The 22,630-nt window shown below is 28.6% G+C and overlaps 1 protein-coding gene across 2 annotated transcripts in view; it reads left to right on the top strand.

Annotated features, from left to right (window-relative positions):
- Positions 1-20,402, top strand: part of LOC107442891 (zinc finger protein ush) — a 192,785-nt gene extending 172,383 nt beyond the window's left edge. For both annotated transcript variants that reach the window (XM_071182419.1, XM_071182418.1), the window contains exons 4-10: positions 2,793-3,088; positions 6,642-6,864; positions 8,449-8,604; positions 14,117-14,478; positions 14,660-15,275; positions 17,519-17,893; positions 18,979-20,402. In XM_071182419.1, coding sequence (XP_071038520.1) covers positions 2,793-3,088; positions 6,642-6,864; positions 8,449-8,604; positions 14,117-14,478; positions 14,660-15,275; positions 17,519-17,893; positions 18,979-20,303 — 3,353 coding nt within the window. In that variant the 3' untranslated portion in view covers positions 20,304-20,402. The remainder of the gene's footprint in view (positions 1-2,792; positions 3,089-6,641; positions 6,865-8,448; positions 8,605-14,116; positions 14,479-14,659; positions 15,276-17,518; positions 17,894-18,978) is intronic.
- The last annotated feature ends 2,228 nt before the right edge of the window (positions 20,403-22,630 follow it).

Here is a 22,630-nt window from a genome sequence, read left to right as displayed (position 1 = left end):
GAATATTCGGAGTACTTCACCAAATTAGTATTGTTTAAGCAGCCTGAAACCACAAGCTTATTTCTTTTCATAATTGTGCTTTTGACTGAAAACAACTAAATAATTTAAAACAAATGGATTTAATGTAAAGAAAATAAAAAGTTATATACCGAAAATCAAAATTAATGAAGGAACGGTACTAGATCGTTTTGCAGAAAGGTAAAAAAGTCGCCATACTATTAACGCCAATGATGCTTGATTAATTTTGGTAAAAAGCACTAACTGGAGTAAAAAAAAAACCTGTATACTAAAAATAAAAATTGATTGAGAAAATATATTAATTTATTTAGAAGTGTATTAAAACGCAATACCATCTATTATTGATGCCTGTGATTAATTTATTTGGAAGTGTATTAAAACGCAATACCATCTATTATTGATGCCTGTGATTAATTTTGGTACTAGGTACTAATCGAAATTAAGAATAAACTATGTACTAAAAAGCGTAATTAATGGAGGAAAGGAACTAATTCATTTAGGAGCAATCAAAAACTCGCCATACATTTCTGTTAATCATCACTATAACTGAAATAAAAAATTAACTATGAATTATAAGGCAAAATGAATGGAAAAATGATACTAGTTCGTTTTGGAGAAACATAAAAAAATCACTATACTATTATTGATAACAATGGTGCTTAATTAATTTTGAAAATAGTCACTTTTGATCTGATTGTAATTGGCGATAATTTACATAGTACCAAATATACTAAGGCAGGTAAATTAGTATATTTGACAACTATTAAAATTGAATCAAAACTGTGCAACACAATACAGAACAATAAATTTGTGTAATATTATAAGGTTCTTATTATCTATCGTTAACGATTAAAAAAATTTTCTCACTTATTTTTTATTTATGTCACATTCTGTATTCTTAAGTTTAAATTATTATTGAATATAGAATTGATTATTTTATCAAATCAATGCAATCATTCATTTCATTACGATTAGTATAGTAACAAAATGTTTTTACATAAAATAATAAAAATCAGTTGTTTTATTTGCGATTTTTTTTAAATACATAGACAATCAAGAAAAAACGATGATGTAGGAGAAGCAAACATTTATTGGTCAGTAAAACGAGCAAGGGGTGGAGCATCCTAATTGAACAGAGAAAAATCACTAAATTACCACAGCCGCGGAATTATTCAACATATCTTTATATCCAGTTATCAAATTAATACAACACTACAAATTTACAAATAATATCCCGCCATTCACAATTAAAGCGTCTAGGATAAAACTAAATATTCCATTTTAGGCCAAATAATGTTTAATTCGAATACTTCTGTTGCTTCATATATATGTTTTCGACTTATTATTTGAAACATTCTTATTTTTCAAAAATTTATTAATTTTGAGAACTATTTATAAATTTACATCTTAAAAGCTGTGATTTTGATAAATACAATAATTAATAAATAACAAAAATCACTTATTTATATCAAACTTTTCTATTTTTCTATTATTTTGATTAAAAAGTATATGCTTAATAAGTGTTAGCCTGAAAGGAAATAAAATTAAATGCATTTAAAAATATGCATTTATTCATCAATAATGCATTCTTTTCATAACTGTTTTTAAACTTTTACTCATTTTTAAATTTCCTCTTAAAATAGAAATAGCATGAAAAGTCATAAGGTTGGTTTTTAGTTCTTCCACGGAATAGTTTTTAGTCGAAATAATTTTTTTTTCTTCGTAAAACATGATTTAGGAAAATCTGAATTGTAAAGTTGAGTGGATACGGTTCTTATGTTTCACTTTTGAAGTTTGTATAGAGATTATTAACACTAAATTGACTAAGGAAGTCATTTTGACTGATTTTAATTTCAATTAGAAAAACAATGATGACACAATTGCTTCGAATTTTGTGACTTTTTGCACAACATATAATTTTTTTACTGTTAATATTTACTAACAACTTGTTATATAACTGTAAATAATATAAAAAATGTTAAAAATTAATTTTAAACAAATTTATTTACGCATTCTCAATTCAGTCATTTTGACTTCTTTTGGACAATACAGGTATATACTAATTTTCCGTCTTTCTAGTGTTAGGGAAAACAAAAAGCCAAAAAATACCTTTTCCTTTGACAAAATGTTGAAGTTAAATAATTTTTAATCTCAAGATAGATCAGTTGCTTACTGTACTTCGCTACACTTATTTGATGGACATTTTATCTTACAGTCACCCAATGCATAAATAATTTAATAGTTAATGAATTTTTAACTAGAAAACTATATAAATAGTTTAATAGTTAATGAACTTTTGAAATCACTTTGATATAACAATCCTCTTTAATAAGTATATAAGTATATTTGATTTTCTGGTTAAATATGAAGCAAAAAAATTACCCGCATTAGGCTGTGAAAATTAATACTTAAGCAAGAAAAACACAAATGCGCTCTGGAACTTCAACGGATCACCATTGAGGAAATCATGATTGAAAACGTCAAAACCTGTTTGATTGCAAGAGGAGATGCGAAAAAATATTATTAAAAGCGTTTCCAAGATTAATCATAGGATATCAAACAGGTTTTCATGTTTTCAATCCCGACTTTCTCAACCATAATAAATTAGATTTTGCCAATGCGTGTTTCTTGTTAAAAATAGTAATTGGCGATCTCAAATGTGCTGCATTTTACTTTAATTTTGAGAAAATTAATAAAAACATACTTTATGGGCAGTGATTAGAGAACACCCTTTATAAAAAGGATTTGTAACTAATTTTCTGTCTTTGTTTCAGAATCCTCTATCTGGTGCACAATTACCTCCGATATCGAGGCCGACACAGAAATCTTAGTGAGTCATTGTTGGAGTGCCATAACACAAAAATCGGACGTCATCCGGAATGATTTCCAAACACGCACACATTCTAAACACTTACTGCACAAGAACAAAAGCAATCGGGCAAAACGGCGGAGCAGCGACAGTCAACACACTGACGACAGTGAAATTGACGAACGCGATGAGATCAGGAATCTGAGGACCAAGCAGGCACGAAGTCCTCAAGCTTATGATGAAAACACCATCTTGAATAAGGTTATTTATTTATAGAATTGTAGTGCGTAATTTATATTGTAATTTTTTGACCCTAACTTTTTTTCTGACAGAGTAAAAAGTTCAATGACGATAAACTAAAATAAAATAAAATTAAATATAATGAATGAATGAATGAATGAATGAATGAATGAATGAATGAATGAATGAATGAATAAAAGAATAAAAGAATGAATGAATGAATGAATAAATGAATAAAAGAATGAATGAATGAATAAATGAATAAAAGAATAAAAGAATGAATGAATGAATAAATAAAAATTAAATTCTTAAAATAACGTACAGTTAGCGAAATAAATAAATACTAAAAGGACCACCTTGACTAATTTTTAGTCTGATCATCGAATTTTCACGATCTAGGACTCGAGTTTTAAAAAATTAAATTCGATTTCTCAGGAAAAAGCTGACTAATTTCGCTCAAATTTTGTATATTGTCAGGCATAATTAGATTCTTTTAAATGATGTAAAAAATTATGTACCATACAATTCAAAATTTTTTCGACCTTTATTAAATAAAATAATAAAAATTTATAAATATTTACGAAATTTATTTTTTGATAAATGAATCTCATAATTGTGTGCAAAACTTTTTCAATTATATTTTCCAGATTACAACTATCCCCTTATCTGGCTCAGAAAAGGTAAGTTTATTCAGAGAAAGTACTTTTTTGTGTCCGATTTCGTAACTTAAAGTATCACCTTCACTAATTAGTTAGTATATTTGAGGTCACCCTCTCGAACCATTGAGATCGAGTCCTAGAACGTGAAGATTCGATCATTGGATTAAAAGATATACACAGTGGTCCTTTTTTTTTACTTTACATAAGACAATTAAACAACCAGAAAAATTATTTTCGTAAGGAATGAAAAGGAAAATAAAAAAAAGACAGAAAAAAAAGAAAAAACCTAAAAGCATATGGTTTTAGGTTTCTTCCTACATGGGGATATTACTTAAATCGTGGTGTATTTGCCATAACAAGAAATAGAGTGTGAATTTAGAATCCGAGTTTATACTCAAAAAAGATAAACAGTTTGAAATGTAGAGATATGTTTTAAAGCTAGAACTGTATTGGATAGTGATACGTTTCCATTCCTATATGTTACCAACGCTATAGAAATGCTAAAACTGCTATTTTGAAAAAATTCAAAATAATATATATTTTTTTAATTATTATTATCATTATTTTTAGGATGATGTGCCCTCATGAGTTTATTATTTATTATTCAGGAAAATAGCAGTTTTCGTCAAAAAAAAAAAAGGAAATTTAAAACGTCTATGAAAGAGTGATAATTTTTATAAACTATTTTACAAAAATCATCTAACAGAAAACGATTAAAAATATTTTTTTTAAATTTTTTTTAAACATCTATAAGACACAAGTTTGGAAAAATAAATAAATTCGTGATTAGCAGAGGAGGAAAATGAACTGTCAGTTCTAAATTTTCGAGAAAACCTGTAATCAAAACCAAAACTAAACTTCGTGAAGGATATGCCACTTTAAAATCAGATACTTAAAAATAACTTAAAATATGACAAAAGAAAGCGAGACTACTTTCATTCTACAAAAAGAAAATTTTTTATTTTTAATTATAAATTTTTTATTTGTAATATATTAAAATAAAATAAATTTTTATTTTTGGAAAAGATTTGAGAAGAGGATTGACTCGGGTTTATAAAATTTTATATATTATTTTTTGTCTGTTGCAAGCAAATTTAGCCTGCTAGCTCTAGTTTATGGTATGCTGCTGCCCTCTAGTATCGAAAAGCAATAACATAAATAGGAAAATTTGAATCCTGAAGTGATTCACGTGCTAAAAAAATGCTTAAATAAATTAAACTTACTTCAAAAATATTCAAAAGCTTGAATAAAGCACTTTTTAAATGCTACGAAATTTTAATTCATTTGTAAGGGAATCATATTCAAATATGAAATATTTAATTTTACATAGAAATAGAACGTGCTAGTTCATAAATTTTCCTAATAGATGGCAGCATCATAAATAGAAGAGCTGACACATTTTACAATTTATTCATTAAAAAAAAAAAAAAAAAAAAAAAAAAAAAAAAAAAGATGCAAAATTAGTTATGCAATTAATAATTAAGCTAAGTACAATAAAAAAAGTAGCTCAAATTTTTACTTAAAAAAAAAGAAAAAAACTATTTCATTGCTAAAATGAAAAGCCTAGTAGGAAATAAGTTAGAAATCTGTTGTAAAATTATGAATGTCTGCTTAATGAGATATCATTTTAGAAAATATTTATAATTGTATTGTAAATTTAAAAGAAATTTAATAAAATATTTAAATTTTTTTCAATATTTATTAACGAATTTTTTCTTGTAAGAGAAGATAGATTTTCCCCTTTTGAAATATTTGTTTATTTATAGTTAAAATAATTATAAAGGTGTAAAAAAATAAAGTTTAACTTTGAAAAATGAGGAAAAATTAATTAATCAAATGAACTACTCAGATATGCTCTCTATATTTATTAAATATTTTATTAAAAATCGTTCTGAGTAGTTATATCTTCATACAAGCGTAATGTTTGATTAATAGTTAAATGTAAGAATAATTGTACTACTACTGATTTTTTTTCTTCCTTTTTTAGTGCGAATTTTTTGAATTAATGTACTCAGCATTTAATTTTCCAACCACAGTAGTGATTTTGAAGCTTTCGATGATTTATTTTAATTTAAGCTAGGTCTATTGGATGTTATTTTTCAATATAAAAAATGATACTATTGTATTTAAACGATGCTATTTATTTCTAAAAGCAATTGCATAAAATGTGGTATCTTTCTCACTTTTCATACGTTGCTTGGAAATATTCTTTATAAGAAATGATTCCTTATAATAGAAATGACTCCTAAAATAATTCTTATTGTTCCTGTAGCTCTTTCAAAGGAATAACTCTTCTTAGGGAGAAAAAAAAATTATATTTGAAAAAATTCTTTGTAGGGCTTTATAAAAATTCCTCCAAAATTATAAAGATAAAAAATTGAATTACCCGATGTGAAATTGAAATATTCTTCGATTGAAGCTTTATAAACATATTTAATTAACATACTGGATGTTGATAAATATAGTGGAAAATCAAGAACTTTATAAAAATTCTTGACAGCCTCTTAAGAGACAAGAAATTGAAATACCAATTGGGAAACTAAAAAGTTATTAAAATAAAACTTTATAAGCACTTTTAATTAATATAATGGATTTTATAACTGTAGATGTTCATTGATACAGCCGAAAATCCAGGGTTTTATTGCCTACATTCATCCTTTTGCTTCTCCTCTTATAATTGCTTACACTCGTCTTGTAAGTTTTGAGAGACAAAAAATTTATATACCCATTGTGAAATTAAAGCATTATTAAAATGATTCATTTTAAACACATTTAATTAATATGGATAAAAAATTTTTAGTTTTACTTTATTTCAGACATTAAATTATAGATATCTGAGAATATAGACACAAAATTTATAACATCACATTTGCTTTTTAAAATCATTATAATTAGATCAAATCTTTTATTTTCAGGAACAAATTTATAATGGAAATGCATCAAGAGAAGCAGAATTCAAGTATGAAACTTCAAGTCCAGCCTCTACCAGATGTTCTGTTGGCTCACCGAGTGCATCAGCGAGTGGAAAACAAGATTCTGAACGGACAGAAGACCGAACCGCTGCGACTTTATGTGTACCATATATTAATGGTTGCAATTACCCCATGGCTTTTCCATATTGTGGAATGTCTGAAGCAGGTAAATTATTTCAACTATTTCAACACTGTAACTTGATTTTCATGTTTTGAGCTAGCACGATTTGAAACAAAAGTGTTGATATTTCGTGTAATAATAGACAAATACTGTGTCATATAATCCGATTTTAGAGTCAATAAAATTTTTTTTGAGTTCAATTATTTAAAGAAGTGAGCGGAAATGGAATTTTGCGTTGCATTATTTGAAGATGTGAACAGAAATGGAATTTTGATTTGCATTATTTGAAGATATTGACAAACATGAAAATTTGAGTCGTATAGTTTTAAGACGGAAATAGATTTTGGAGTTGGATTATTTAAAGACAGAAACAGATTTTGAAGTTGCATTATTTAAAAACAGAAACATAATTTATTTGAGTTGCATTATTTAAAGACAGAAATAGAATTTGGAGAATATAATTAATTAAAGATGTGAACAAACATGGAATTTTGTTGTTGTTACTTATCTCCAAAGGTCTGACGGCGTCAGACCAGATCCATAAATCCGTTGACGAGCAAAAAACATGGAATTTTGAATTGCTTCATTAGAAGACAAGAACATAAACAGAATTTTAAGTTGCATTATTTATAAACAGAAATAGAATTTGGATTTGCATTATTTAAAGACATGAACAAACATGGAAATTTGAGTTTCCTCATTTAATGACGCAGAATTAGAATTGTTAGTTGCATTATTTAAAGACATGAACTTAAAAAGAATTCCCAGATGTTGTTCTTGGGCTTTGCTTAGAAATTGAATTTCGAGTTGTGTTTGTAATCTGCTATGAATGTTATATTATGCCTTGTAAATTTGAATTTTGTAATAAACGAGACCATGAAATGAGGTAATGAAATGAAATCAATCAATATGAGTTTTTTTTTTATAGAGTTCATGCCAAAGAACCTAAAAATAAAAGATTCATTGCTTTAATTCTTGATAATATTGCTTTAAATGGATAATTAATCAATTATTAATCAATTGAATTTAAATTATTAAATCATTGGTTTAAAATTTCTCGTAATATCTGCGCTTTTAAAAAGGCAAATAAATTCGATTATTTTTTTAAAAATATTACCTTTTTTGGCGTAGATAAAAACAGCCAAAAACACGTAATAATTATTAATTCTTAAAAATGTTTACGAGCCTAGACTATGCTGCGCTAGAATTACATTTCAGTTATGAAAAATTTGACGAAATACGCTTTTTATTTTCGCAAAACTGTAGCTTGCATCCTTATTAACATTTTCCTCCATTTTTATAATATTAAAGATAGTTACAACTTTGTAGTCATGAATAACTGTCACAAACTCGCAACAGTTATGAAAATATCATACCATTCGATAAAAAGCTGTATTTAAATCAAAAAAAGGTTTTAATATTTTTAATTCCGCTTTTATTGTTAAAAACTTCGATTATAATTCGTCAAATTTCGATAATTTTTTTTCTCTTATATATGAATATTTCCATTTTAATTATTGCAAAGAATAAAAAAAAAATGAGTTTCAATCATGGTAATACAAGGCGTTGTATATTGATTTTTATTAAATATTTATTTATTTATTTATTAATTTTTTTTTCTTACTGTAGATGGATTATATAAATGTGAAAATTGTGCCATCAATTTTAATAGTCGGAGAGTTTTGGAGGCCCACCAATCCCTGTATTGTCAAGGAAAGACTTACATTACAACTCCTAGTTCTGATACAGACACAGAAGACAACCAACACACAAATAACAAAACAGGTTAGTCATTGGTAGAAAATAAATAAAAGAGAATTTGACGATGTGATTTCGATATATTTTTAGTATTAGTAGGGAAAAAAAAATTAATTTTAATTCAGAAAATTTTCAATATTCAGCAAATTATGTTATAAGTACTTTAAAAAAGAAAAAATTTAAAAAAAAGAAAGAAAATATGCAACAAAAAAAAAAAAAAGAATATCGAGTTTGCTTCCTATCTTTAAAATGTAATTTGCTTTGCTAATTGCTATTTTGCTTCGTTTTTGGACGCAATTAGTTTCTTTTTTCTAAATAGCTACAGTAAATAAAATTACTTTTTAAAACATTCAGTTCTCTCTCACTGTTTAATTTTTTTTATTTTCAATGAAAGTAAACTGTGTGCCTGTACATTTTAAAAATTTTGACTTGGAATAGAAAATTTTAAAACCAGTACAAAAAGTATAGAGTACTAAAAACATTAGTGCTGCCATCTACTGACAGGCTGTAAAGTTTTTTTTCGTGTGTTAATTTACGGAAGTTATGATTAAGATTATATTTCACAAAGGTATCAGTTCTTTTTCTTAAATCTATGTTTGCATAAAAATATTTTTCTTGAAAAAGTGAAAATTTCTAGTTTTTCTTAGACATCTTAAAAAAAATTAAATTGATCAAAAAATTTTTTAAACAAGCGTTTATGTTAACTGTATATTTAAAGTAATAATACTATACATTTAAAATACTTATTTATGAATCACACGAAGAACTAAACGTTATATTGAACAAAAAAAATATTATACACAAAAAATATCATACATAAAATGTTATATTATGCACAACAAACTGGTAAAATAAAGATTTATAAATTGAGAAGTGTGAAAATTCCTTCCTGTTTAACATTAAAAATTATAATTGATCCAATACGAACAGCTAAGCGAGGTCTATTAATAAATAAAAAGGTTTATAGATTATGTACGAGATATTTAAAGCAACACTTGACTTTCGGCGTAAATTAATCTCTGAAAGAAATAATTAAAATACACCAAAGATACTAATTTATCTAAATAATATTGGTAAAATTTTTTCTAAGCGTAATGCCACAATTGACTAGTTTTTAACTCTGAAAATTCGTACCAGCTGAGTAATAACTTTTTTTTTTGGTGATTAATAATTTTTTTTGGATAAATAGGAAATCCTTAATTATGACTATACTAAATAATAATACACTTTATTATTATATTAAATTTTCTAATAATCTGTTCCTTTGCACATGAATAAATATTGGCACAGCGTGTTGAAGAGAACCAGTTAATTCATGAATTCTTCGTGCAATGTGCATTATGAATTTATGAATATGCATCAGTACTTTCAGTCTCATTCTTTGAATTTTTTCTTTATTTTGCATCATAATAGTAAAAAAAAGCTATAAGAAAAGGAAATCCTGATTAATGGATTTTACTCAGAAGTTTTAATGTCCAAAACATGATGTTATTTAGCTAAACGCAAAAGAATCATTTTCGTTATTATTCCAAACAGGTTTAATTTATAAGCCTAAGTGATAATTATTTTCTCATTCTATGTGAAAACAGAACAGCTTACCTATATATTTTCAGATTCATTTTAGCTATTTGAAAGATATTACCTAAAGTTAAAACGCTTAAAAACAGGTCTCTTTTTACAAAATATTTATATTTTCTGTTATTGTATCATTGGCCGTAAAATTTACAATAAAATATGTTAATATCATTTCAACTATTGATATAATCACGAGGATAACGATATTAATCCATTATACAAAATGGAATCCGTGGAGCATTCACCAGTCAATCAAAGGGCTCGTCCTAATATTGCCAAAGCATAATTTTTGTAACTTAGGGCCTCCCTTCCCTTGTCAGCAAAAATAAAAGAAACACAAAAACTCCCCCTTAATTATGCAAGAAAGTCGCAGAATACTCCCCCTCCCCAATTTTTTTTCCCCTTTGGGCTTCACTGTGTGAATCTAATTCTATGATTAAAATCAAATAAACGATGTACCTTTACATACAACAGAACTTATGTTTTATTAATTTTTCTTCTTTTTTTCTTCTGTAACTTTAACTCGACCTTTGAAACTCCAATAAAGAAAATTCAATGTTTTTCCTTCCAAGTTTATTTATTTATTTATTGCTATCGTTATTTTTTTAAATTTAAAAATAAAAATTGAAATCAATGTGATTTTAATGTCTTACATAAGCATTGCTAATACCCGTCCTCCTCCCTTGTTTACTAAAAAGAGCAAATCACTAGGCCCCTCTTTCCATTAAGGGCTTATGTCTAGTTCGAATGGGTCCAAGGTAAATCATATTTTTTTCTGTATTGAAATTAACGCAAAAAGTATTTAACAAATTTAAAATAAAATGCTGCAATACTATTACAAAATGTGGGTGATGTTATTTAGATCTATTTTAAAATAAACATATTTTGAACTGAATATGTAAACCATACAAATAAAAGTGACATATATCACTTTTACCTTAATCATCTTCATGCGATTATCTTTTATAATCGAAAACTATTTTTAAAACGTTTATTGCAAATTCAAAACTAATTTTTCTGTAATAGTTTAACGAAAAATGATCATCCTACATATTCTATACATTCCTTTCAGTACACAAGTCTTACACGAGCAAAAACTGTACACATTTTTAAATAGGATTTGGTATTGTTAAATAATTTGGTATTGAAATAATTAAATAATTTGGTTAACTTGGAGAAAGAGGTCAGTGAAGGCGAAACAGCCACTGCAAGTGCGAACTCTGTTCCATTGAAGGATCAAAACTTCTTCTATTATGGCGTATACAACCTACACATCAATGGTATCATAAGGCATCCCCTGGTACCCTGCTGGACATTAATGCTACCTAGGAACCCAGACTGCTTTGGCAAGACTTGCAAGTGGCCATCTTGAGTGCTTTACTTTTGAGGAAGACAGAAAGATCTCCCTTATTTTCAAAAAGTGCTGTATTTAACCAGCTTCGCCTGAATTCTGGTTTGCCTTTGAGTTTAAAAGGCGGATCTTACCTCAGATCCCCCTTTTTTGCAGATTTTCTTGCTGTCAGTGACCTTCTAGAGCTTATCTGACGTATGTAAGATTATGAGGAATAAGCAACAACATAATTTTGGTATTGATAAATCCAAAAGGATTTAATTTTGCTTTCTCAATTCTTTCAAAATTATATGAGATGAAACGTCTTCAAATTGTTGGATCGTAAATATTTAAAACAAAAGAATAAAAGAATCATTAAATAATTTATATTATTTACATAAGAGGACAGTTGCATTATAAATTGATGTATGAATAAAAGAAAGAACGCATTATTCCATTAAAAAGAAACACTACTAAACCTGGAAAACATTTACTTCTACAAAATAATCCATTAATATATACCATTCTACATTTTTCTGAATAATGTCACATTTATTAAGATATCATATTGTCTGAATAACATCATTACATTTTTTTTATTATTGTATTTGTTTCCAGAATACGGTAGAGATAAGCAATAAACCCAAAGTATCGTTATTAGAAAACGCCATTTCTACAAAACTAATTTAGCCGAAAATAAAATGCAGCTCTCGAAGTATGTATTAAGATAACGATCAGACAGAACTGAGGTGAAAGATTAATTAATTATCAAAGCGGAGTGTTGGAAAGACCAGCTTCTCCCACGGTAGTTTTCATTAAGTTTTGCTTTGAACATGAAAAGCATTTGCTCTCAGAAGTGAGGATTAATTATTCAATCAGGATTTCATTACAAAGCTTTTGGGTTGCAAGGATTTTGTCGGAATGAGTGAGTAAAAGGAAAAGTTATGTAAGTGGGTGGAAGTAAATATACGTACAGCGAAGTTCCTGTCCATTTATCTTGCCCTCCATGTTATTCTTCCTTTCATCAGTGATTTGATTAATTAAAAGTAAAACATATTTGGAAGAGCTATGGGAAAGGTTTTAATTGCTTCAGTGTGTAATGTGTCTTTTTACTTAAATGTCTTAAACTTTTTGCTAAATTCAGAGCTTGCGTTCCTTTTTCGGGATGCATATGAGTCAATAAGTTGTATGGAATAATTTTGCATAAATTAGTGGGAAATGTACTAAGATAATGACTGTACAGAAATGAAGTAAAAAATAAATTAGTTATCGAAAATTGTGTTAGAGACACCAGTTTCTCCTAATATATCTGTAATGCATATCTTTACATAAAAGTAAAACATATTTGGGAGAGCTATGGGAAAGGTTTTAATTGCTTCAGTGTGTCTTTTTACTTAATAATGTCTAGTTGTTGTCAAGTGGCTGTGGATAACTATATAAACTTTTAGCTAGTGCCACCTAGTGAACAAATTCTGAATTTCCTCTTCTTTTACGGAGTGGCTGTCAGGAACTAAGTCACAGTTTTCTGGAGAATAATTTCGCAGAAATTAAAATGAAACAATCCAAGTATTGGGATAACGACTATGCAGAAACGAAGTGAAATATCAGTTTATTGTCAAATGGCTATGAAGAGCTAGAAGAAGCTTCTTGCAAATGTAATCTACCAATTAAATTCAGAGTTAGTTTGGGTTCTTAGTAAAAGGCACGACTTATAATGTTAAATAGTGGTAAATTAGGGAATGATTGATTTAGTTAAAAAAAAAGCACTGTAAGCACAATTGTGATAAGACTTTTTAGACTTAACTTTTACTGTAACTTTAACTTCAGAAAATGAGAAATAATTAGTTCTCACTATTTCTCCTATATAGTTTTATTACAATTTTATTATTTTTAAAACGAAGATAACATTTTTTTTTAAATACGGTACTAATAATAAAACGATCAACAATTGAATGGTTGAGTTATTGGTGTTGCAGCTACGATTGATTCAATCCCAACTTATTATTAGATGTAATTCTCGCTTGGTTGATTGTTAGAAATTTTGCAATGTTAATTTTGAGTATAAATGAGATTTTGAAATGCATCAGGGTTGTTTTTCAAGGTTTATAAATTATGTTTATTTAGGTACTAAATAAAGAATGTGTGATAAATATCTGTAACAACCAATATTAAAGAGAAAAAATATATTATTCATTATATTGACCATAAAATGTTTTTTTTTTAATCCATGCCAAAAATAATATCCCAAACTTTCACACATTAGAGGTTTCAGATTAAAATAAATATTGAGAGAGGAAAAAGATTTTACCATATTCTGATGAATCATTAACAATATCATCAGAGTTTAAAATTATTCAAAAACCTGTTTATTTGGTGAACGAAACAGTGAAATAGAAAGGAAGTTCCCGATGAAAAAAAGTTCCGGCAAGGCATTAAAATCCTTCATTTTTGATTCTAACTGATATCAATAACGCTTCGTCAGATTATGTTTGATTTATTTCCTTATTTAGATATTAATTTGTGATTACTGTTACATTGGTATATTTTGACATCCTTTTTTAAGGAGTTTTAAAGTAAGTGTGGTAATTACAGAAAAAACCATATTATTTATTAAATTTTTTTTTCTAATTTCAGACACAACGAATATAAGCAGTTCATCAGCTTCTGAAGAAGGAGAAAATCATGTAAATAAAGAATATTCAGTTGCAAAAAAGCAAGATGTTGTACCACAAGAGGATCCTTCATTCTTGGCGAAAAGAAGGCGAACTGCCTCAGTGAATGAACTGTCGCCGGTAATTCCAAGATTGTCCAGGCTTTTCAAATGTCCTTATTGTAGTTATTCATCGGATAAGAAAGCTAGTCTCACTCGTCACATTCGAATGCATGGTCAATCTCCTGGTACAGATGGACAATGCGACATACCTCTGGCAACACCACCAATGGCAAGATATTGTGCCAATTGTGATATACAGTTTACAGCTTACAAAAATTACCTGGTATGTTTAGGACATAATTGTCTTTAGTTTTTAGTTTTATTCTGATTACTTAATACAATAGAGTAAAAATAATAATAAAAGCACAACTAAATGATATTTTTTACTATATCTATCAATTCGTTATAAAGAAAAAAATATTTTGTATGTTAAGAGAGATTAAAGTACAATTTGCCTTTTTCAGGTTCATAAAGAATTATATTGCAGTACAAGACACGTTCATAAATCAATTCCTCCTTCATCTTCTCCAAATTCTGGAAACTCATCTCAACAGCAACCGCCATCCCAAAGCCAACCATCTCAACCAAGATCACCAGAACAACACCCAGCTCAACAACAAGAACAAAATCCAAAGAATTACAACATGGTTCTTAATCAACCTCTCTACGCGGCCATATCAACGAGTCCACTAATACTCGTTCCATGCTCCTATGTTGCTGGCGGTGGGTTATCTCCAGCAGCTGGGTTAGTACCCGCGGGCAACATCATAATACCAAACCCATCAGCTTCACCAGATGGAGTTACAGAACCTTCTGGAACGAATGTGATACCAACTTATACCGTCATGCCAGGTGCTGCCCCAGATGTTAATTCTGTTTCCCCTTCTTCAGGGGGTGAGGATGCCACAAAAGATGATGTTAAGCCGGTGAAACCAGTGAAGGAAAAAACTGTTAAGCAAGATGTCTGTAAGAGTCCAAAAGAACCTCAAAGCGTTGGAGTAGAAACGCCTCTTGATTTAAGCATCAAAAAACGTGATGACTCTATGAAATTGAATTCGGTGAAATCACCTCAGGAGTCAGGTATGTTAATGGAGACAAAATACACACTTTATGCGATTTGCGATTATTGCTTGAATTATTTTCGTCGAATTTGAATTATCCACAATGTGTATTTATGAAGTAAAAATTTAAAATTAATAAGTTTTCTTTTCCACATAAGTTTTTTTATTGCTAGATTTATTTTTTTATTAAATCTAAATTTGATTATTTTGGAGAATTTTGATTTTGTAGTATTTAAAGTGTGCGTGTGATAATTTGGGAAGGGAAGAAAAAAATTTTACTAAATTTCTTCCATGGAGGTAAAGAATGTGGGCTACTTTGTTCAACAAATTCATTTTTCAAAAAAAAAAAAAAAAAATAACAATGCACTGTAAAATGCTCCGGATCCAATTACAGTAAAAAGTACCGTTACTCTTCTTTTACTTTTTAATGTAAAATCCATTTTTATAGGAATATGTTACGAAATAAAAAAAATCTTATATACCGTAATTTTTACAATAACAATTACGATGAAATCACTGAATTATTCTAATTAAAAAAATTTTACTATAAAAATTTTAGTATAAGATTTTATGGTAAAAATGGGTTTTACGGTAAAATAAATTTTGCAAATAATGCACCCGAAGTTCAAATACTTTATACCATAATTTGATACAAAATTTCTTAGAATCTAAAAGGGAACCGTTTTGCTATGCTGGAAAATAGAAAAACTATAATCTTCTGTTCTTTTATAGCATGTTTTTGTGACAGCTAAATATCTATACATTAAAATAAAGATTTGTCTTCCTTTTTATAATACAGTCGAAAAAACAAAGACGTAAACTCTGGTAGCTTTTTTTTTGTAAATGACGGTAACTTTCAGAAGCGTTCCAAAACCCAAAAACAGTTAAATCCAAAATTCTCTCGATAATATTTTATTTAAAAATAAAAATTTCCCGTCTAAAATAAAGTACCAAATAATTTTTAATTTAGCTAATGTATTTTCAAATACTCGCAATTAGAAGCATTCTCAGGGTAGCATTTAAATGCAATTAGTTCGAGGGCTATACATTGTATACGCAAATTATATCGCAGACAATATTTTAAATCATGAAATTAAGCAAAAATAACATATTTTCTGGGTGCTACTCTTATATTCTTAGTTATTTATTTTTGGCTAATTTGGTTGTCAAATCCACCAAAGCAAAAGAAGTAACCGCAGTTTCTTAATGTTGTCATCATATTTTCCTTTCTTCCCGTATTTAAATTTTCAAAAATGCTTATTCAGAGAAAGATCTGTATTGTAAATCAAGTGTTCTTATTGATTAAACAACTTAGTCACGATCTAGTTCTTCAACCATTTAGAGTCTATCATAATAGACGAAAAAAGTATGATAAGATCAAAAATTAACGAGAGTGTTTTTTTATTTTATTGTTCGTTGTACCTCGGAAACTTTCTTAAAACGCAGAAAATACCTCATCTGAGATCAAATGCTTGGATGAGAGTAGTTTTTTGCTGTTGATATATTCTTGCAATTAATTTTGCAAACCATTTCCAGTTTCATTAATATTCAATTTCCGATGAAAAAGTTTACTTTTAGATTAATTAAGTTTATAACACTTCTAATATATAACGTAAAAACTAACGATAAAAGTTTTCGGTTATAACATTTCTTAAACCGTTGACTCAACTATGAAAAACATTAAGAATAGTTAATTTTTCTAATTTTTTCCAGACCATACTACGTAACTACGATTTTTTTCCAACGTATCTCCAAATAATCCTTAGTATTAAAAAGAAGTGTTGGGCTACCAAAGCGACGGCGCCATCCCCTTCGCAGAGGATCAAAATTGCGATGCATGTCTTCGGATCATCCTCAGGGATTTTCTAGATCATCACCAATAGCTCATTGTGCAGCTATAGTGCGACATAAATAAACAGCAAACAAACTAATAAAAAGTGGCTCCATGATTTTGCTTGGGAAGGATTTTTAGGTTTAACGGGATATCTAACAAATCAAAAATCAATAATTATTCCACATTTATCCTAGATTCATAAATATTCGTCTCACCGAGGTCAAAAAATATTTTAACATTTGCAACTTTTAAAGTGAAGGAAATATAAAAATGAACTTCTAAATACCTTACAAGATCTTTTAGTAATTTATGAATCTACTAATAATTTATGAGCATATTTCTGAGTCTACGTTCCTTTTTTTGTGTGAATTAGAATAGGATTTATAATGCATTTGATACAAACTAAATTGCATTTTAATGCTTTTTAGGTGTTCGCCGCATTCCTGTCTTCACATCTTTATCTACAGCATCAACGGATGAAAGCACTAAACAAACACCATCAACAGCTCATACATTGCCCGTCATGCCAATAGTCAATCCTGGCGTCGAGCTGAACCTCCTTGCCAGAGCACAGATGCCTTGTGCTGAACCTCCTGCTCCAGTATTAGGTCCACCTCAAGTATTAGTGAAGCAAGGGACCAGTAAATGTAACGAATGCAACATTGTATTCTACAAATATGAAAATTACTTAGTACACAAGAACAGATACTGTGCTTCAAGAACTGTTCAACAAAAACCGGAAGTTGGTTCACCTGAGAGAATTAAATCAGAAGACGCTGATTCTTCGGACAGAGATGAAACACGTAGGTTATAAATAGATTGTTAGAAATTAGAGAATCTCGGGTGAAAAAAGTTATAACTCACTTCTCACATAATAGTTTAACTCCAGAAATTATATTATATTATATAAATTATAAGAACAAGAACTAATATTTTGCTCAACTAATGTTTAGCACTATTATGGGATTTAATACTTAATAAGTTTTCTAAGTTGAAACTAAGTTTTTTAAGTTTATTCTTAACACTAAGAAAGACTGAAAATTAGTATGTACCTATATTGTCCAAAAGCAGTCAAAATGACTGGATTGTGAAGGAATAACTAACGTGTAAGGAAATTTGTTTAAAATTAATTTTTAATATTTTTATATTATTTACAGTTATATAACAAGTTATTAGTAAATATTAACAATAAAAAATTATATGTTGTACAAAAAGTTACAAAATTCGTAGAAATTCTGTCATTATATACATCATTGTTTTTCTATTAAAAAGCAGTCAAAATGACTTTTAATTAAAAAGCAGTCAAAATGACTTCCTTGGGAATTCTAGTGTTAAATGGATATAGTTTATTCCGACTATAATTACATATTTCATGAAAATATAAATCTGTTTATCTCTACATTATAAAATGGTGGTTACTTCTTTATAACTAGAGGTCTTCAATTGAACTATAGATTAAAATTTTATATTCAATTTTGTTGAGAACTGATCAATGTTTAAACATATAATCTAATTAGTTTGGAGTTATAGCGCAAGAGCCAGTCATGGTCATATCGCACCTACAACTTGCTTTTTATAAAATATCTAGGTTGCGATATAAAAGCTAGATTGATGTATCAAAACCAATGACTTTGAGGTTTCAGAAAAGGTTGTCGTGGGGATTGTTTCCAATTAATAAAATGAATGATGGATTAAAGCTACTAAAATGGTGTTGTCTTTGAACTTTAAATTTGCTACACTTAGTTAAAATGTATTTCGGAGGTTTCTTAACAGGTTAAACATTTTGTATTTTATTACATATTTAGCATTTATCATTTATTTTTGATTTTTTAACTGCAAATTGCTGCCGCCAAAAAGCATTGTATTAAAATACAGTTTTTATTTACAGTTGTAAGACAGACGCAAAAAAGTCCTTTGTCCTCTCCAAGAGTCAACAACACGAGAACTCCCCCAGTTTCGGATGTCGTCGATTCAAGAGAGTCTTCCCCAAATCAACAGCATGCTGCTGCTGCTTTGCTTCAGTATTACTGCATGGCCTGTGGCATCAAGTACTCTTCCATAGATAATCTAAGAGCCCACCAACTTTATTATTGTCCCAAGAGAGAAGTTAATACTGCACAACCAGTTGCACTAGTTCCTTCTTTCTCTAGAAACAATCAGGAATACAAATGCACAAAATGTAAGAATGCCTACCCAACAGAAGAACTTTTAAGGCAACATCCTTGTGTCGTGCAGAGGAAATGTCCATATTGTGACGTCTACTGTCCGACACTGAGTGCTGCCCAACGACATTTAGTGACACATACGGGTATTAAATCCTTCAGATGTTCTTTGTGTGGTTACAAAGGTCACACATTAAGAGGTATGAGGACTCACATCCGAATACATCTTGACAAAAACAGCTCAACACCTGAAGAAGCTTACATCTTGTGTATGGACGAGGGCGGTACTGAGATAGGTTGCGCCAGCAGAAAACCATCTGGCTCACGGCTTAACTCAGACAGAATCAAGTCTGTAATAGGTACTGAACCACCCCAGGGGGAAACAGTTCTGGCTGTGAGTCCAGTTTCTGGCCCTTCTCCAACCATGTTTCCGACTGATATTGTCGCGATCAAAGCTGTACCGGATGACCCAGTCGCGACTGGCGACACGACTCATTGGTGCCAAATATGCGGGTATTCATCATCATACAAAGGCAACGTAGTGAGACACGTCAAACTTGTTCATAAAGACCTTATATCCTCACAAACTATGTCAAACATTGTGAATAGTCGCCCTAGTCTTGAAAATCATTCGAAGACAAACGACAGCATGGAATCTGTGAGAGGTGTTACGCCACATGACTCAGCTGCCGAGCATAGTAATAGTTCGTCAAGTCTTGATGTAAAACCCATAGTGAATGGTATTTTGAGTAAAAATGAACAACCTTTGAGGGTGGATGATAAAACTTTGATATTGAAGAGTGAAACAGTATCACCACCACCACCATCTACTGCTGCCTCCTCAAAAGGTATAAAGCGCCCCCTGACGGATGAAGGACAATGTCAGGCTGGTACTTATAGTTCAAAGGCAGGAGCAAAATATTGTAAATCTTGTGACATATCTTTTAATTACTTGTCTAATTTCTTGGCACATAAGAAGTTTTATTGCACGCCAAGATCATCAGGGGAAGTTGCTGGACAAGAAGCCTCGACAGTGCAATCTGTTCAATAAGTATTTGTTTTTATAAAGCTCCGAAGTCGATCAGGCAAAATCAAAGTGCCAATTAATATTTATTAATTTAAGTGCAATCTAAATAAAGAAAATGAAAAATTTATGCATATTTAAAACTTAATGAAATTCCATTTTCAAAAACTACAGTTGTGATTCTTAATTTGCTGTTATGCCAAATTTATTTTTATTGTCAATGTATATGAAATCAGAATTGCTTTTTTAAAAAAAATTTGTTCTTTAGAATTATTAATATGTAAAAAGTATGTTTTATTATATAAAACAGCTTCCTTCAAAACTATAATAATTTTCTTTTGGTAAGAAAAAAACAAAAAAAAAAAAATTTGTTTTAAGATTTTAACACGAATTTTTCTTTCAAAAGCTCTCTTAAACTATGTTAAAATACCTTATATAAAATAAATAGTTTTTAATATGAATAATAATTAGTTTTATTTAAATTTTCTCTTTATTAATTTATTTTTATTTTTGGAAATTAGAAAATCACTCTAAGATTTCAATGATTATTAAAGCAAAAGTTTACTAATCTGTATTACTATTGCTTGTATATTTCCAATATACAAAAGGCAGTTGACTGGCTTTAGCATAACTTATTTTAACTTTTCTCAATTAGTATTTTATTCTTGAACTTTTGTTAAGCTATAAGTTATCATTTAAAAATGAGTATTTTAATCTTTAATAGCGAATTAGCTAACCAGGGGTCAAATAGCAATATAGTGGGTTTATAAAGGGTTGGGTGAAAATATTTTCATAATTTAAATGAAAACTTTAATTGTTATTTGTTTATTAAAAATCACATCATAAAATGGCTTTACATTTTAAAAAATGAAAATAATAATTAAAAAAGTTTATAAAAATAGGCATAGATAGTTTTTTAACACCTTAAAAATATAGATTTAACTGGCACTTCCTTATCAAATTTATGAAAAAATAATTTACATAGCATAAAAATTTTAAAAGAAAATAAATATTTTAAATAATTAATGCAGAAATTCAAGAGTCTTAAGATGAGTTTTAGTAAATTAGAAAAAAACTAAATTTTCTCCAAAAAATCCTTGGAATAAGGAAAAGGTTTCGTCAAAAAATAATTTATTTCCTAGTCTTTCCATGTTCATATAGAGCTAGTCTAAATCATTATGAATTGTTATTACAAATTGTATAGTTTTATAATATTTTGTTGCATTTATGTTTGTATTATAAAAAGAGCATCTTCTTACAACAATCACTAAGCTTTTATTTTTAACGTGTCAAAAGTAAATTTCTATAGGAATTTTGTTTTGAATTTAAAACATTTAAAGATAGAGGCTGAAAAAATGTATTTGGTTCAAAAAATTTTTTTTTATTTGGTATAATTTTTTCTTTTTTAGTTCTGAAACTAGACATTCTTAAAACTAAAATTTATTATTGAAAACTTGTGTTTTAAAAAAAAGTTGCAGACGTAATGAGTTTATGAGGCATTTTAAGATTATAAATGATATTTTAGTGATTAAACGGCATTTTGAGTAAACTTGGTTCAACTTTAACAAAAAATAAAAAATCATGCCTTGCTCTTATTTTTATAACCGCTTTGTCCAATTGGCGAGAGTTTCAAATCCATAATACTCTTTTAAACTGTTTGTGTCATAGTGTTTGCGCTAATAGCGTTTTAGTATGCTGCCAAACGAGGGACTAAAAACACTACTCCAAAAGCAATCCACTTAGTTCCATTACCCTCTCAGATTTGTGGCTTCAAGGAACAAAGCTAATCATATATTTAGTCCGTGATATTCAAAGTACAGCAGATACATAATTTTTAACAATGTTTATCAAAACAGCAACAATTTCAGTGCCTGTGATTTTTCTGTTTTGAAAATACTTTCATTTATAAAAATGTCAATGCCAAGAATTGACATTATTTGAAGCAAGGATGACATACTATAAGAGCAATTATCTTAAATTTGATTACAATTTGTTTTTAAGAATCAATACCAGTGGTTGTATTCTTGAAAACAAACTTAATATTGTGTATATTGTAACATTCAACTATTGAGCAATTTTGTTCTCTCAAATTCCTAATAGAAAATTTAGGCTTAGTGATATGTTTGAAGAAGAGCTCAGAGCATTGTACAAAGTTAAGTTTTATATATTACCAGTATTTCTTGCTGACTGAGTCAGAAAAGCGAGCGTGGCAATTTTTGTGCATTGTATCATGACTGAATTATTGCTGAAAGGCACTAGCCAATAAAATTTATGTAAAGAACTCGTAGATAAGTTTCTTTTTCAGAATGTGTATAAGGAAGAGGTATATTGTAAAAATAATATAATGTTGTTTT

This window comes from Parasteatoda tepidariorum, chromosome 6 (assembly GCF_043381705.1).
Source record: "Parasteatoda tepidariorum isolate YZ-2023 chromosome 6, CAS_Ptep_4.0, whole genome shotgun sequence".
NCBI classification, from domain to species: Eukaryota; Metazoa; Arthropoda; class Arachnida; order Araneae; family Theridiidae; genus Parasteatoda; species Parasteatoda tepidariorum.
The sequence above is the reverse complement of the archived record's forward strand: the minus strand, read 5'-3'. Positions and strand labels throughout refer to the sequence as shown.